Consider the following 16,482-nt stretch of genomic DNA (forward strand, 5'->3'; position numbering starts at 1 on the left):
TCTCTCTCCCCTCAGTGCCAGCTCTGAATAATGTCCTGTTCCTCAAAAAGAAAACCTCATTTTCACTTACAACCTCACACGGTCACCTCAGCAGGGTGTGTCATCCCTGGCCCGGGAGGTCTGGTCGGAGCGCCGTGATTTCACACCCGCCAGGCCTCATCCTCAGAACACAGGACTCACCAACCACGCCTCCCAAACGGCATTCTGCCCCCTCCTTCCACCAAAGCCCCTAGGTGTCCCTGGGTAGTGGAGTGTGTAGGGAATAGGATGCCGTTTCGGATACAGTGCAGGAAATGTTAATTGATGCAGAGAGCCTTCCTGACCTCCAACCAACGGGGGAGCAGACCCCTCTAGGTCATTTCATTATGGCTACAGGCCCCGCAGTCTGTGTATGTGTGTCTGCACTAGTGTGTCTGTGTGTGTGTGTGTGTGTGTGTGTGTGTGTGTGAATGTCAGCCTGCCTGCCTGTTCATCACTCAGACTCTGTTAGCTTGGTTAACGAGGAACACTGCTGTGCCTCTCACTAGTCACTGTAGACGAACAACCCTGTACTGTTTTAATGACAGACATGGAGAAGAGAGAGGTGGTTGCATGGTGTAAGACAGGGAGGGATGGAGAGAGAGGTGGCTGCATGGTGTAAGACAGGGAGGGATGGAGAGACAGGTGGCTGCATGGTGTAAGACAGGCAGGGATGGAGAGACAGGTGGCTGCATGGTGTAAGACAGGGAGGGATGGAGAGACAGGTGGCTGCATGGTGTAAGACAGGGAGGGATGGAGAGACAGGTGGCTGCATGGTGTAAGACAGGGAGGGATGGAGAGACAGGTGGCTGCATGGTGTAAGACAGGGAGGGATGGAGAGACAGGTGGCTGCATGGTGTAAGACAGGGAGGGATGAAGAGAGACAGGTGGCTGCATGGTGTAAGACATGTTGTTGGTAATATGTTGTTTACAGTGTGGTTGTGGTGGTAATATGTTGTTGTTTACAGTGTGGTTGTGGTGGTAATATGTTGTTGTTTACAGTGTGGTTGTGGTGGTAATATGTTGTTGTTTACAGTGTGGTTGTGGTGGTAATATGTTGTTGTTTACAGTGTGGTTGTGGTGGTAATATGTTGTTGTTTACAGTGTGGTTGTGGTGGTAATATGTTGTTGTTTACAGTGTGGTTTTGGTGGTAATATGTTGTTTACAGTGTGGTTGTGGTGGTAATATGTTGTTTACAGTGTGGTTGTGGTGGTAATATGTTGTTGTTTACAGTGTGGTTGTGGTGGTAATATGTTGTTGTATACAGTGTGGTTGTGGTGGTAATATGTTGTTGTATACAGTGTGGTTGTGGTGGTAATATGTTGTTTACAGTGTGGTTGTGGTGGTAATATGTTGTTGTATACAGTGTGGTTGTGGTGGTAATATGTTGTTGTTTACAGTGTGGTTGTGGTGGTAATATGTTGTTGTTTACAGTGTGGTTGTGGTGGTAATATGTTGTTGTTTACAGTGTGGTTGTGGTGGTAATATGTTGTTGTTTACAGTGTGGTTGTGGTGGTAATATGTTGTTTACAGTGTGGTTGTGGTGGTAATATGTTGTTTACAGTGTGGTTGTGGTGGTAATATGTTGTTGTTTACAGTGTGGTTGTGGTGGTAATATGTTGTTGTTTACAGTGTGGTTGTGGTGGTAATATGTTGTTGTATACAGTGTGGTTGTGGTGGTAATATGTTGTTGTATACAGTGTGGTTGTGGTGGTAATATGTTGTTGTTTACAGTGTGGTTGTGGTGGTAATATGTTGTTGTTTACAGTGTGGTTGTGGTGGTAATATATTGTTGTTTACAGTGTGGTTGTGGTGGTAATATGTTGTTGTTTACAGTGTGGTTGTGGTGGTAATATATTGTTGTTTACAGTGTGGTTGTGGTGGTAATATGTTGTTGTTTACAGTGTGGTTGTGGTGGTAATATGTTGTTGTATACAGTGTGGTTGTGGTGGTAATATGTTGTTGTATACAGGGTGGTTGTGGTGGTAACATGTTGTATTCTGGGTAATTATGGTGGTAATATGTTGTATTCTGGGTAGTTATGGTAGTAGCTGTGGGGAATAAATAAATAAATATATGTTTAATTAAAATAAAACAAAAAGTCAAAAGTCAATGTATTCTCTACTATCATAAAGAAATAATAGGAAAATGTTTGTTTGGCTGGTCTTTTTTAAAGGACCTTCTGGAGGTGAATGTTTGGTTGTGCTGAGAGATTCATTAGCTAGTGTTAACATCACATCTCTCACAATTCCCTGTTTTCTGTAATTAATGGGTATATTTTGGGAAGTTACTGGAATTTAGCTAACAAAGGAATGCAAAATTTCAAAAGGTAAAAGACAAAGAAGAAAACACTGGAAAGGTCAATAAACAGATTTCAGAACCTTAAGCTAGCCTATTCTCCTCTCATGTACACACACTCACACACACACAGTCACACACACACACAAGCACACACACACACACACACACACATACACAAGCACACATTTTATACATGTTAATGTTCTTTGGGAAATCCCAAACATCTGTTGCCATTCAACCCCTGGAGGAAAAGGTGTCGCTTTTCATAATTGTGTGTATATGTGTGTGTTAGTGTGTGTGTGTGTGTGTGTCTGAGAGAGAGAGAGGGAGAGAGAGAGAGATTCGTCATTGTCTATGCCTAACCTGAGGGAACACACTTCTAAAAGACACTAATGATCTCTGGGCCTTCTCTTTCTCACATGGAATTGCGGGAAAAAAGTAAATCCTTAAAATGATCGCTAATTTGCAATACAGTGTTAATTATAGGTGTTTCTAATTGCATATTAACCTAAGTGATATTATGTGTGTGTGTGTGTGTGTGTGTGTGTGTGTGCCCTTGTCATAATGAAACCTGCTATGCTATTATTCACTAATTACACGTTGTGTTTTGTCCTAATGTCAAAACGAGGTCTTTAATCTGAGGTAATTACCCTCCTGTCAGGTCATCCTAAAACTTTTAATTGAGGATGTCCATAAAATGCAATCATTCATTCAAATATTTTTCCATGAACTAGGACTATGGTTTCCTGTTAACTGGTATTTTTACTGGGAGGTGATTTGATATGACACACTGGATGTTTGGGATCTGTTCTGCTGTATGTCCCCTCTTCAGGCTATATAATATACTGTAGATTATATGTTACAGTAGACCAAGTAAGGGGACACAGCTAATGGAATTGAAAGCTAGTCACCAATTCCCTTCTCTCCGATCAGCCAGGACTGAAAATAATGTCTTGCATGAAACGTATTACTAATGAACGTCTCCATATGAAACGTCGCTACTAACGTGTGATCGGAGGTGTGAATATAGGCGATGCCTGTAGGGGACGTGAGCCCTCCAACAATGGGATGGGTCGGGAACAGACCCTAGTCTGGTCAGATTACCAACTCAGAAATACACATGTAGTCAAAGAATTCACGGGAAGTAAGAAATGGTGCCATTTGCGATACAGTATAAGTCCTCGAATCGTCAAACCCTTTTCCGTCATGGTTTTCATTTCCTTAAAATAGTCACTAGCAATCAATAACAAAAATGATAGGCTTGTTCTACATTTACTATAAAAAATATAAATATACAATAAAAAACGATTCAGCTAAATGAATAATTCAACTAAATGCACAATCATTTTTTGTTTTCATTTTCAGATATGCATTGATGATTCCTGGATAAATATGTATGTTGTTTTCCAATGTCAAATCTCTATTTGATCAAGACGAGGCGATACAATATAGCAAGTTTAGGCACAAAATCTGAACGTCGAGACTGACAAGCTGAGCACGTCTGCAAGCCAAGGAAGCAGCAGTCATGCTTTTCAAACAAAAAAGTGGCAATAAGAAAAGACTAGAGCGATAAGAACAGGAAGAGGAGGTAGCAAAGCTCCCTAAATTAAATTCATGTTGCTCCTTTTATGGTCTCCAGCCCACGTTCAACCTCCCAGTTCACCCTCCTAGCAGCAGAGGCAGGCAAGGCCTTCTCTGCTGGCCTACTGATGTCAGAATCTGAAAATTAGATTTTTATGATTTAATATATATTTTCATTAATGCTATATGTATTTTACAAAGTTCATTCACATCATCACATTAACATAATTTAATTGTTATTCTCTCCCTCAGTTGTGTTGCTTCAAGTGCAGCTTAAATAAATTATATTTTTTATCCAATCAGATTTTCACCTGTGTTGTCTCCGGGTGAAAATCTACCCTGAGGCCTTCAGAATTTCAAGTGAATTCCTTCTGCTGTTGAGGCAAATGGGGACAATAATCTTGATTGTCAGTCTTTAACCAATCAGATTTCGAGCTTGCCATCTTGGGCGTATTCTTATATGGCGCCTACGTCAGCATTTTTCATGTGCTGTAATTGGAGGCAGTGATGACAGATGGGGCGGTTTCCCGCCCAATTGGGCAATGTTTTTATTACAGTGTGTGCGCAAAAAACGGGCTTGGGCGAGTCGAAGTAAACTGAACTGAAGTAATACTAGCAAGCACGTAATGTAGCAGCATTTACTGGCAAATACTTTTTCGAGAAGGACCTTTCAGCCCTGTCTCAGTCAGGTAAAGGATTTGTGGTGCACTTTCAATCGATCACGTACGAAAAGTACATCTGGTTTACAGCGTCAAAGGAACATTGTTGTTGTTTCTTTGGTAGAGACATTGATTCGGGCTATGCCATGTGTATTTATGATGCTGCATTCTGTCTGCATAGCAGTGGTACAGTACATCCTTGATGGTTGCTGTCACCATATACAGTATTCATGTTTCTGAAATGATGGTATTGTAACTCTTATAGGTGTTGAGCCTCGTGTTAAATCACTTTATTCCACTACTGAAGTAGTCACAAGTACTGAAGTAGTCACAAGTACTGAAGTACTGAGGTCCTATAATGAACATGTGCTGCTCTAAGATAGCTCCATATCTCCCCACGTCTCTTCATTTTCTCTCCTCTCTCCTTTCTCCCCTCATCTTTCCTCATTTAATTTCCCCTCATTTCACCTCATCTCCAATCATCTTATCTGACCTCATCTCTGCCGTCCTCATCTATTTTCATCTCTCCTTAATCTCTCTTCACATCCCCTCATCTCTCCCCACCTCTTCTCCCATCATCTCTCTTCTTCTCTCCTCATCTCTCCTAATCTCCCGTTATTTCTCCTCAACTTTTCTCCTTTGTCACCCCTAATCTCATATCTTCCCCTTATCTCTCCACATCTCTTCCCCTTCATCTCTCTTCATGTCTCCTCATCTCCCTTGTTCTCTCCTAATCGCTCCTCTCCTCGTCTCTCCTCATCTCTCCTCATCACCATGTTCTCTCCTAATCTCTCCTCTCCTCATTTCTCCTCATCTCTCCTTATCTCTCCTCATCTCTCCTTATCTCTCATCTCTCCTCATCTCTCCTTATCTCTCATCCCTTCATTTCTCCTCATCTCCCCTGTTCTCTCAGCTTTAGGAGACAGTTGATTATACCGCTGCCCTATCACTGATGTTCAAATCAGTTATGTCAAGGCTGTAAGCCGGTTGTTGACTAATGTCAATAGCACAAACAAAATATTTCAATTAGATAAAGTGATATGGAAGTTTGGGGTCCCCTGCTGGAGCTGCTGTCCCTGCGACCCGATACCGGATAAGCGGATGAAGATGAGATGAGAGATGAAAGTGATATGGAGAAGATCGGAGAGAGAGAGAGAGAGAGAGAGAGAGAGAGAGAGAGAGAATAAGGGAGAAGGAAGGTGGGTGTGGGGTTTGTTTTTTGTCTGCTCCTGGCAATGAAACGGACTGCTTTGGCCTTTTAATTTATTTCAAATGACAGTGTAATGAGACCGTAATTGGTAGCCTCTGCTTTTCGCTATGGAATATCTCAAAAGACAAAAAACTGAATTATAATTAGTAGAGAAACAGAAAATGAGAGAGGTGGAGAGAGGGGAGAGACAGGGGCATAGTGGGGGAATGGTTGTTAGAGGGGGAGAAGGGGGGGGGGGAGGAGAGGGGAGAGACAGGGGCATAGTGGGGGAATTGATTGTTAGAGGGGGAGAGAGGAGAGGGGAGAGACAGGGGCATAGTGGGGGATTGGTTGTTAGAGGGGGAGAAGAAGGGGAGAGAGGAGAGGGGAGAGATAGGGACATAGTGGGGGAATGGTTGTTAGAGGGGGAGAAGAAGGGGAGAGAGGAGAGGGGAGAGACAGGGACATAGTGGGGGAATGGTTGTTAGAGGGGGAGAAGAAGGGGAGAGAGGAGAGGGGAGAGACAGGGACATAGTGGGGGAATGGTTGTTAGAGGGGGAGAAGAAGGGGAGAGAGGAGAGGGGAGAGACAGGGGCATAGTGGGGGAATGGTTGTTAGAGGGGGAGAAGAAGGGGAGAGAGGAGAGGGGAGAGACAGGGACATAGTGGGGGAATGGTTGTTAGAGGGGGAGAAGAAGGGGAGAGAGGAGAGGGGAGAGACAGGGACATAGTGGGGGAATGGTTGTTAGAGGGGGAGAAGAAGGGGAGAGAGGAGAGGGGAGAGACAGGGACATAGTGGGGGAATGGTTGTTAGAGGGGGAGAAGAAGGGGAGAGAGGAGAGGGGAGAGACAGGGACATAGTGGGGGAATGGTTGTTAGAGGGGGAGAAGAAGGGGAGAGAGGAGAGGGGAGAGACAGGGACATAGTGGGGGAATGGTTGTTAGAGGGGGAGAAGAAGGGGAGAGAGGAGAGGGGAGAGACAGGGGCATAGTGGGGGAATGGTTGTTAGAGGGGGAGAAGAAGGGGAGAGAGGAGAGGGGAGAGACAGGGGCATAGTGGGGGAATGGTTGTTAGAGGGGGAGAAGAAGGGGAGAGAGGAGAGGGGAGAGACAGGGACATAGTGGGGGAATGGTTGTTAGAGGGGGAGAAGAAGGGGAGAGAGGAGAGGGGAGAGACAGGGACATAGTGGCGGAATGGTTGTTAGAGGGGGAGAAGAAGGGGAGAGAGGAGAGGGGAGAAGAGAGGTCCTTTTTGAAGTAATCCGCTTCCTCTAAATTGAATATATCAGGTGTTCAGAAGGAGGCCTGGAACATCTCCCATAGAATGGAGTTCAGAAGGAGGCCTGGAACATCTCCCATAGAATGGAGTTCAGAAGGAGGCCTGGAACATCTCCCATAGAATGGTGTTCAGAAGGAGGACTGGAACATCTCCCATAGAATGGTGTTCAGAAGGAGGCCTGGAACATCTCCCATAGAATGGAGTTCAGAAGGAGGCCTGGAAAATCTCCCATAGAATGGAGTTCAGAAGGAGGCCTGGAAAATCTCCCATAGAATGGAGTTCAGAAGGAGGCCTGGAACATCTCCCATAGAATGGTGTTCAGAAGGACGCCTGGAAAATCTCCCATAGAATGGTGTTCAGAAGGAGACCTGGAACATCTCCCATAGAATGGAGTTCAGAAGGAGGCCTGGAAAATCTCCCATAGAATGGTGTTCAGAAGGAGGCCTGGAACATCTCCCATAGAATGGAGTTCAGAAGGAGGCCTGGAAAATCTCCCATAGAATGGAGTTCAGAAGGAGGCCTGGAAAATCTCCCATAGAATGGTGTTCAGAAGGAGGCCTGGAACATCTCCCATAGAATGGTGTTCAGAAGGAGGACTGGAACATCTCCCATAGAATGGAGTTCAGAAGGAGGTCTGGAAAATCTCCCATAGAATGGTGTTCAGAAGGAGGCCTGGAACATCTCCCAAATAATGGAATTCAGAAGGAGGCCATGAACATCTCCCATATAATGGAGTTCAGAAGGGGTCCCACAAGGTTCTGTACTTGGCCCATTACTGTTCACTCTCTACATAAACAATGTCGGTCATGAGATATAATCTACATGCATGCTACAGCATCCACACTTCAACCACTATATGCTACTTACCATTGTGTACTAAGGTTTATTAAGGGTACCAGCTGCAGAACTCACCACTGATATCAAAGTGTGGACTGGACTTCACCCTCCTTGAGTTTGTCATGTTTGTCTTTAAAACAACATTCCTATTCATAATCTCTTATAAACATTAGAAATAAAACTCGTAAAACCAGATCTCAAGCCTGGATTACACTTGAGGCCCCTGCAATCTCCACAGAATTGGGTCAGACTTCCTTTTTCTGTTAAATTATTTTTCTTTGCATTTTTCTTGCTCATGGAATAGTTTGCAGACCAAACTTGGGACTCTTGTCCCCGTTGCCCATTTTAAACATTTATTGGAGGATATTTGTTTCTGTTTTGCTTGTAACTGTTTTGGCTAATGCACGTTTTTGTGCTATCAGGGGAATAACCCCTGTGTATATGCAACAATCTTCTTTCACCTAAACTGATTTTAATTTTTGTGTTGCCTGTTACTGTTTTTGATTCTGTGCACTGACAAAAGTATAAAGCTTAAACAAAGCAACACATTTTGATGTGTTGAAGGGCCTTTTGCATCTGTAGGTCCCTGGGGGTAGAGTATCTGGTGTGTGTAAATCCTCCAAATTGGTACGTTTGACATGCTCTGGATGTACAGGACTTGTATTTAAACCTTGAGAGTATTACATTATTTATATTTTCAGGGGGTTCCATGATATATACATGTATGCTTCATAAACAAGTGCACTGCGTTTGTTTATTACACCTAACTGGCAGCGCAGTCCTCACCAGGCCCAAATATCCACCAAAAACCTCAGGCCACTGAGAGAATAACACTGATGTTTAAAGCAATGTACTTTGTCTTGTGTTATCTGTGAGCATCTTCTGTCTGTTCTCTGCGTCTTATTTGTCTGTATACAGCTATTTTTTTCCTGCTTGTTTTGAATCGTTGAACCTAAACATGCATACATGTGTGTGAACATGCATACAGGCAGGGCCCAGCTGTAAAAGAGACCTTGGTCTCAGTCTGGGTTCCTTGTTGAGATAAAGGTTTTATAATAATCTCTCATAGAATGGTGCTCAGAAGGAGGCCTAAGACATCGCCCATGGAACGGACTTGAAAATAACTAGGGGAAGCTCTTTTCTGCAATCCCATAAATGTGGAGGAGAGTTTTAAATAGAGTTTTGCTGTTCGCAAATGAATCTGTGGTCGTCGTCAGGAGATCATATCCTGATGACAGCATGCCTGGGAGTCTCTCTTAGGGTTGTGAAATTTGGCTCAGCCCCATCCTGGGTTGGTGGGCTGGGTGCCGGCCAGGTCTCGCGCTGCGTTCTCGCGGTGTGGTTCAGTGCCTGCATGCTGAAGCGTGGTTATTGGCTGGAGAATGCGTTTTACTCCAAGCCCGTAGGTAGTGACCGAAACGTCCAGGTTGAGCGAGCAGTCTGATAGAAACCTGTCTTTGACTGACTGAGTGGCGTGAACAGAAGGCCAGGATGCAGTGGCTATCTCTCAGTCACCGCCCCCTACTGGGTCTGGCCAGGGCATCTCTGTGAACACAGGGGAAGAGGCAGTATATTTAGTGTAGCAAGATGGCAGGTGACATGTGTGAAGGCAGTGTGTGTGTGTGTGTGTGTGTGTGTGTGTGTGTGGCATGTGCCAGGGCTCTTTGCACCACACCCAGGTTTCGGGGTAGGACTGGTATTCCGTTTCCCTGGTTACCCGCTGTGCCAGCACTTCTAGCATTCTCCCCCCAAATATATCAGAGAGAGGGGCAGACTCAGCCCAGAAACCGGACCATTTTCTTTCCCTTGAGGCCTACATTATCAGTTAGGTAATTATAATGTTGGGATAATGTACCCTCAACCACAAGGCTTAAAACGGCCCAGCCCACCTGGCATTTGAAATGACACATTGGCGGTCCGTTCTTTACTATGTATGTGAACGCTGGCACATTCTTCGGAGACACACCCGTTCTGTCATCGACCCTGGGTTGTAATCTAATGTTAGCCTCGTGTCACACCCATGCCTGGGTTAAATATATATCAGGGCTCAAGAACTTCAAGAATGTACGTTTGATTTGGCTAGGACATGATAATCTGCACTATCTATATAAACCATGAGAGATCGCTCTGACACAGGGCAAGTAACATGCCTTTTTGCGCTAGGGAACAGCAGATCAAGGCCTTCTTCCTATGGGCACCATGTGCTTAGAAAAACAGTCTGTGTTTTTATTAAATCTGTGTTTTTATTATACTTCCACCACCCTGCTTGCCAGGGGACTTGTTGACATTTTAGAAGACGTGTACATTATCGCTGTTACAATGATTCTCCTCTGTCCTCAGGTGGTGTTTGAAGTGGTGACCTCCGGCCAAAGGGGCCTGGTGGCTATCAAAGACGTGGTTCTTCAGGGTCATCAATGCAGTAAGTCACACGCGCACCATCACACACACCTCTCCATGAAACCCATCATCAGTCCATCCTGTTTTTTGGTATTTTTTCTGATACCTGCAGATGCAATAAAACATCCCTATACAACAATTATATTATGAAGAAAGACAGACGGGCAGGAAGGCTTGTGTACAACACCCCCTCCATCCCTCCCATTCTTCCAGCATCCAGAACAATATTTATAGCTGTAGAGTTGACACACATAAAGCTGCAGAAGTGGCTCTGTTAAATCTGTCCTTTGAGAGAAGGAATGACAGAATGGAGGACGGACAGAGAGAGAGAGAGAGAGAGAGAGTTAGAGTGGGGGAACGAGAGATCGGAGGGGATGAAAACAAATGGCACCATATGCGCATCCAGCCCTCCTCTGGAATCCTCTGTTTATTGTCTCCTCACTTTAAAGAGTGTTCTCCTGCCAGCCAAAGCCTCTCCGCTATTATCCCCGAGTCTTCAGCTGGACGTGGAAGAACCGCTAAGCCAGTCGCCGGGATTACAACTCACAAGCAGCTCTCCAAATGCCGCTTTAGTTGAGCTAATGAACAACACGCAATAATAGCTGCTAAATACATTTGTGCATTTATAGATCCATGCTCCCGCCGAGACGCAGATCTGTGTCTATAGGAAAAGGCTGCTAATCTACACGTGCCGAGTGAGGATTTGGTCGTGTCCACGGCCTGCACGCCTATACATGTGGAACAGAAACTGACTTATGTTTCATATACTTTCAATACACCTTGTCAGCCAATCTCATTGAGTTCCCAATATGGATGGGTGTTGGAGTTCTGAATACACTGCCAGTCATCCTATGTTGGTTTCAATGTAATCCATATTTCAAATGCAAGGAGAAGTGCAAGGTTTTGTTCCAGCCCTGCTCTATATTTAGTGCACCAGTTCAGCCTCTTCCTAAGGTCCCTCCCAGGTGTGTTTCGGGATGTCCTCAAAATGTGTCACCACAGCCACATTCATTATATACTTAAGCAATAATGTACGAGAGGTGTGGTTTATGGCCAATATACCACAGCTAAGGGTTGTTGTTATGCGGGACGCAGCTCTTAGCCATGTTATATTGGCATAATATCACAAACCCCTGAGGTGCCTTAATGCCTTTATTCACCGTGCACCAAGGCAGTTAGAACAGTTGAAAGTGTTGCGATGTCCCACACATGGTGTATGGTCTCATGTACCACGGCTATCAACCAATCGGCATTCTAGATTCAAAGCCCCCAGTCTGTTAATGGTGGGACCTGTGTCAGCCTGCAGAGGTCTGTTGTTCATTCGCAGGTCTGTGGCCGCATTCTCATTTTCAATCAATATCACCAAGGCTCCCATCAATTCATTCACGCCAAGCCTTCTAGCTTTCATAATCGATGCCATCTCACACTGAGCACAGGTCAGATTGTAATATGCAAATCATTCTCTCTCACACACACACACACACACGCACGCCCACACACACACATTATCTGGTGACCACGGGATCAAGTGGCCGAATTCCTACAAATGTTATGTCAATTAGATGGATTCCCAGAGAAGGGAGCCCGTTTCTGCGCTGCATACAAATGCCGCATGCGAGCATGGATCAATGAAAACACGTGTCGCCACGGCAACAACAACGTGATACATGTTTAAATGCAGAAATGTGACCGTTGGATCAATACGGCGCTTAGCGAGTGGTAATCGGGCTTCTCCCCGACGCGCTTACGACAGTGGCTCCGCGAACTTCACTCCGTTCCCTACGCCCCGGTCAGAGGTAGTGGACTACATGGGAAGTAGTGTGCCATTTGGGACACTGGATTGGTCCAAATGTATGGAATAGGGCCAATTCATTTTGTGTTTAATGGGACCGTGTGGAATAGGGGCTGGCTCTGAGCTGTGATTAGTGCTCTGTGTGTGGTCTGCTCCTCCCATTGTAACACGCCATTAAAAAAAGATATTAGCGAGCCATGATGAGAAAAACAGATCTGTCTCGTTTGGCATTGAGATAAGATTGAGAGACGTCGACGGGTCAAACCCATAAAAGCCGTGTTGGCTTCTTACTTAAAAGGCTTCTAATGACATTTATATGTCATAGCAAACAGATTATTAGCAGGAAGCCATTTGATGAGAGATGAAAAGTGAAATGATACAATTAGCTCAGCGAGGGTCTTTGGAGATTTGGTTGTTTTTCTCCTCAACTAATCAGGGTCGGATTGTTGGGTTGGCCTGGTTTTCATAGCACCCTGAATGGAGGTACATTGAAGTACACAACAATAGTTAGGATTTTTTTAAAATAATTTACTAAAGCTTTGCTTAGCACACACATAAATCCCAAAACCCCCAGGACAATATTATTTTTGAAATAGTTAGAAATCATATTGATTCCAAGCAGGCGATTCTCCTTTATTTTGAACTTGCACTTGCAGTTTAGTAACTCAACGGGTTTGTAATTATAACTCAACCAGTTTGTAATTATAACTCAACCAGTTTGGAATTATAACTCAACCAGTTTGGAATTGTAACTCAACCAGTTTGAAATTGTAACTCAACCAGTTTGGAATTATAACTCAACCAGTTTGGAATTATAACTCAACCAGTTTGAAATTGTAACTCAACCAGTTTGGAATTATAACTCAACCAGTTTGAAATTGTAACTCAACCAGTTTGGAATTATAACTCAACCAGTTTGGAATTATAACTCAACCAGTTTGAAATTGTAACTCAACCAGTTTGGAATTGTAACTCAACCAGTTTGGAATTGTAACTCAACCAGTTTGGAATTGTAACTCAACCAGTTTGTAATTGTAACTCAACCAGTTTGTAATTGTAATTCAACCAGTTTGTAATTGTAATTCAACCACTTTGAAGAGAGAAGAAGACTATATTCTCCTGTTATGCATCACTCTGTGTACCACCGTGAGCTTGGAGAAAAGATAACCAGACAATCATCTGAGGTCAGACACAGTATTGTAGGCAATTGTGGACGATTTCGAGGCCACCTGTCCATCTCCAGAGACCTTGACATTACTGTTTCCATCAGATGTGGCTTCAAGAGAACAGTTGATGGAAGGTCCAACACATGAATTGTCAGTGTCCACATTGACCCTGTTCACAATCTGCTTAAATTTAGGCTATAATCTGTGTCTGTCACACTATGTTCAGATACATATTGGACTGAGGTTCATCCCATGGTAGTGATGCTGTAGTTTAGAATCTCCAGTGCCCTGTAACAGGGGGAATCTGTATGAAAAATGTGCTCATTGCAAAATGGTGAAACCAATTTGCACACAGATAGCTTCGAACAATAACTGAGCCTAGTAATTGTTTAATTTCCAATCAGAAATGTTGGAATATAGACCAAAAAGAAAAACAAATGTATCATTGTCCCAGTTTTTACTGAGGGCCCCGCGAAGCTTTGTTGTACCCTCCGCCACCATTAATAAAAGCCTGTACTCAACAATGTAAATCAATGACCGGTGAGTTTGGTCTCCTTCCTCTGAGACGCCTCTTTGGTCCTGGTGAACATGCAGGGTGTCTATGGCCACTTAAAGTAGGCCTGCTTGAAGAGTACAGTACACCGAGTTGTATATGAGTAGCAGAAGCCCAGAATCCACTTCACCACACACAGTTTTACCATAGGATGCAGTCGGCCAGCAACACACGCCTCTACATGCAGGTTTTGTCACTGAAAGTTGTGTGTTCATTTTGTGTTGCGCGATTGATTGCATCCTCAGTTGATAATAATCAACATAATTCCCATTCCCGTGGTTGGATATTTCCCAGCGGCACCAGCGGCCTTGGCCTTCTGGGCCCTAATTAAGGGGCGTAACGCCCTCCCTAAAACGCACCTCTTTCCGCCATTGTGGCTGATGTGCTAATGATTATGGTCTGTATTATTTCTGGGAAATCAGATTAGTTTGGTGAAGCTATCGATTCACCATGGAGGATATGACACCCACACAAATTGCCTGTTTGACGTGAAAATTGCCTGTCTGGGCAGGTGACTGCATAACATCACGTGGAGAAAACGTCTTCTGTCACTGCGTAACAGTTGAAGATTCAAGTTCAGGGAACAACAACGTTTTGCTGGCCTCTGAAGGAAGAGATGGTTCCAAGTTAATATTAAGAGATGAACACCCACCACACCCGTCAGGTTGTGGAGGTTTGAGGTGACGTTTCTAATATTCATATGTATGTTTATTTGTGTCTCTCAGTGAACACCCCCCACTTCCTGACTATAAAGGGCGTAGAGGTCAATGCTGGACAGACGGCTGCCTTCCACTGTACCGTCAATGGACGACAGAGGGACAACTTCAACCTCTGGCTGCAGGTAACAATGTTGACCTTTGACATTTTGTCACCTGAGTGCTACAGAGCAGGATCTCTAGCTCAGGTAGTCGACATCGTCCGGACTGAAGATCGTGTGGAGCTGCTCCTACCTCTGCCACTGCAGAAACCACTGACCTCGTTCTGAATAGCAGCATGGTGCTACTACATCTGGTTAACAAAGGCCTGTTGGCACACACACACACACGTCATGCGATGAGACAGTGGGTACTGAACAGGCTGTGTGTGTGTGTGTGTAGGGCAGCGTGGTGATAGGGGTCTAGTGGCCAGGTATTCCATCATTTTAACAAACAGCTCCTCATTAGCAGGGGAGCGGCAAAACCAACATTAAGTCAAGTCCCCCAATGACACTAATAAAGAAATATCTCTAATGAACAAATGTCCCCCATCTGCCTTCAGTGATGCTGGATGGGGTTGACAGCTGGGAGGGGGGGGGGGCTATATTAAAATGATGTCCCCTACCCATACACATAGACTCTCAGAACAGACACGGACACATGGAGGCAACAAACAGGTTCTCACTTCCGTCCACGCACTCACCAACACATTCAAGGTCGTGCAATTAATTAAACCCTGTCCCTCTATTATCCTCATGCTCTGTTGTAATAGGTCAGCCCTGACAGCATAGCTACTTCAGCTACCACAAACATACCAAGGACACTACCACTGAAACCACCAACATATTACCACTGAAACACCAACATATTACCACTGAAACCACCAACAAACTACCATCGAAACACCAACAAACTACCACTGAAACACCTACAAACTACCACTGAAATACCTACAAACTACCACTGAAACCACCAACACACTACCACTGAAACACCTACAAACTACCTCTGAAACCACCAACAAACTCCCACTGAAACTACCAACAAACTACCACTGAAACACCAACAAACTACCACTGAAACCACCAACAAACACCCACTGTAACTGACACTGTAACACCAACAAACTACCACTGTAAAACCAACAAACCAACACTGAAATCCCAACAAACTACCACTGAAACTACAAACAAGCATTATTTTCCATGGTACATCCTATAAAACCAACAACAATCTACTTAGACTACTACCAAACAATTAATAAAGCTGCCACCAAACTACAACTTAAACTACAACTACAATTACCACCAAACCTGACGCTAAACTACTTCTTAAACTACAGCCAAACTACTACTAAACTACCACCAAACGTTCAACAGGGTATTGGAGGACGTGAGGCCCCAATGAAGTCTACTAAGCCTTGGAATAACCGTCGATTCATTGGGACCTTTGACCTGGAGAACACAACCAAGGATGACTCGGGACGATACCGCTGCATCGTCCATTCTGACAAGGGAGTGGGCGTGTCCAACTACGGAGAGCTCACCATTAAACGTAAGTACACTAGTCACTCTTCTTCAAACCTTTCTTAATGCTGCCATGCATAAAAGGACAGGACGAAGAATAATACTTTCGGGAAAAATACACAAGGAAATAATAACAAACTTGTTACCCTGGATCGAATTGCTGTCATATATGAAAGAAATGCGTTAGCAGGCCTAAAAATAAAGTAGATGCAGAGAAAGCTGTTTATTTTGATTTGTTGCCAGTAAACTGTTAGATGTCTGTTCTCTATAAAGTCCTGTCCTTGACCGAGCAAGAGACCCATTCCTCCTAAGAACAGGCAGCGTTGAGCGGTTAACAGTAACATCTCCCATAAAAAAAACACACACACACACAATATAAACTGTCCCATTTCACCTTCCACCTACTGCAGTTTTATATGAATTTATGGACTCAGTGACAAACTAAATCCAGTACAGCCTCTCCTTTCTTCTGTCCGATAGTCCGTTAATG

At 44.2% G+C, this 16,482-nt stretch overlaps 1 protein-coding gene across 10 annotated transcripts in view; it reads left to right on the forward strand.

Moving 5' to 3' along the window:
* The window catches only part of LOC105010317 (protein tyrosine phosphatase receptor type M), a 254,489-nt gene that overhangs the window by 76,198 nt on the left and 161,809 nt on the right, over positions 1–16,482 (forward strand). For all 10 annotated transcript variants that reach the window (XM_029119022.2, XM_029119023.2, XM_029119024.2 and 7 more), the window contains exons 4-6: positions 10,204–10,282; positions 14,497–14,612; positions 15,846–16,020. In XM_029119022.2, coding sequence (XP_028974855.2) covers positions 10,204–10,282; positions 14,497–14,612; positions 15,846–16,020 — 370 coding nt within the window. The remainder of the gene's footprint in view (positions 1–10,203; positions 10,283–14,496; positions 14,613–15,845; positions 16,021–16,482) is intronic.

Source organism: Esox lucius, chromosome 3 (genome assembly GCF_011004845.1).
Source record: "Esox lucius isolate fEsoLuc1 chromosome 3, fEsoLuc1.pri, whole genome shotgun sequence".
Lineage (NCBI taxonomy): Eukaryota > Metazoa > Chordata > Actinopteri > Esociformes > Esocidae > Esox > Esox lucius.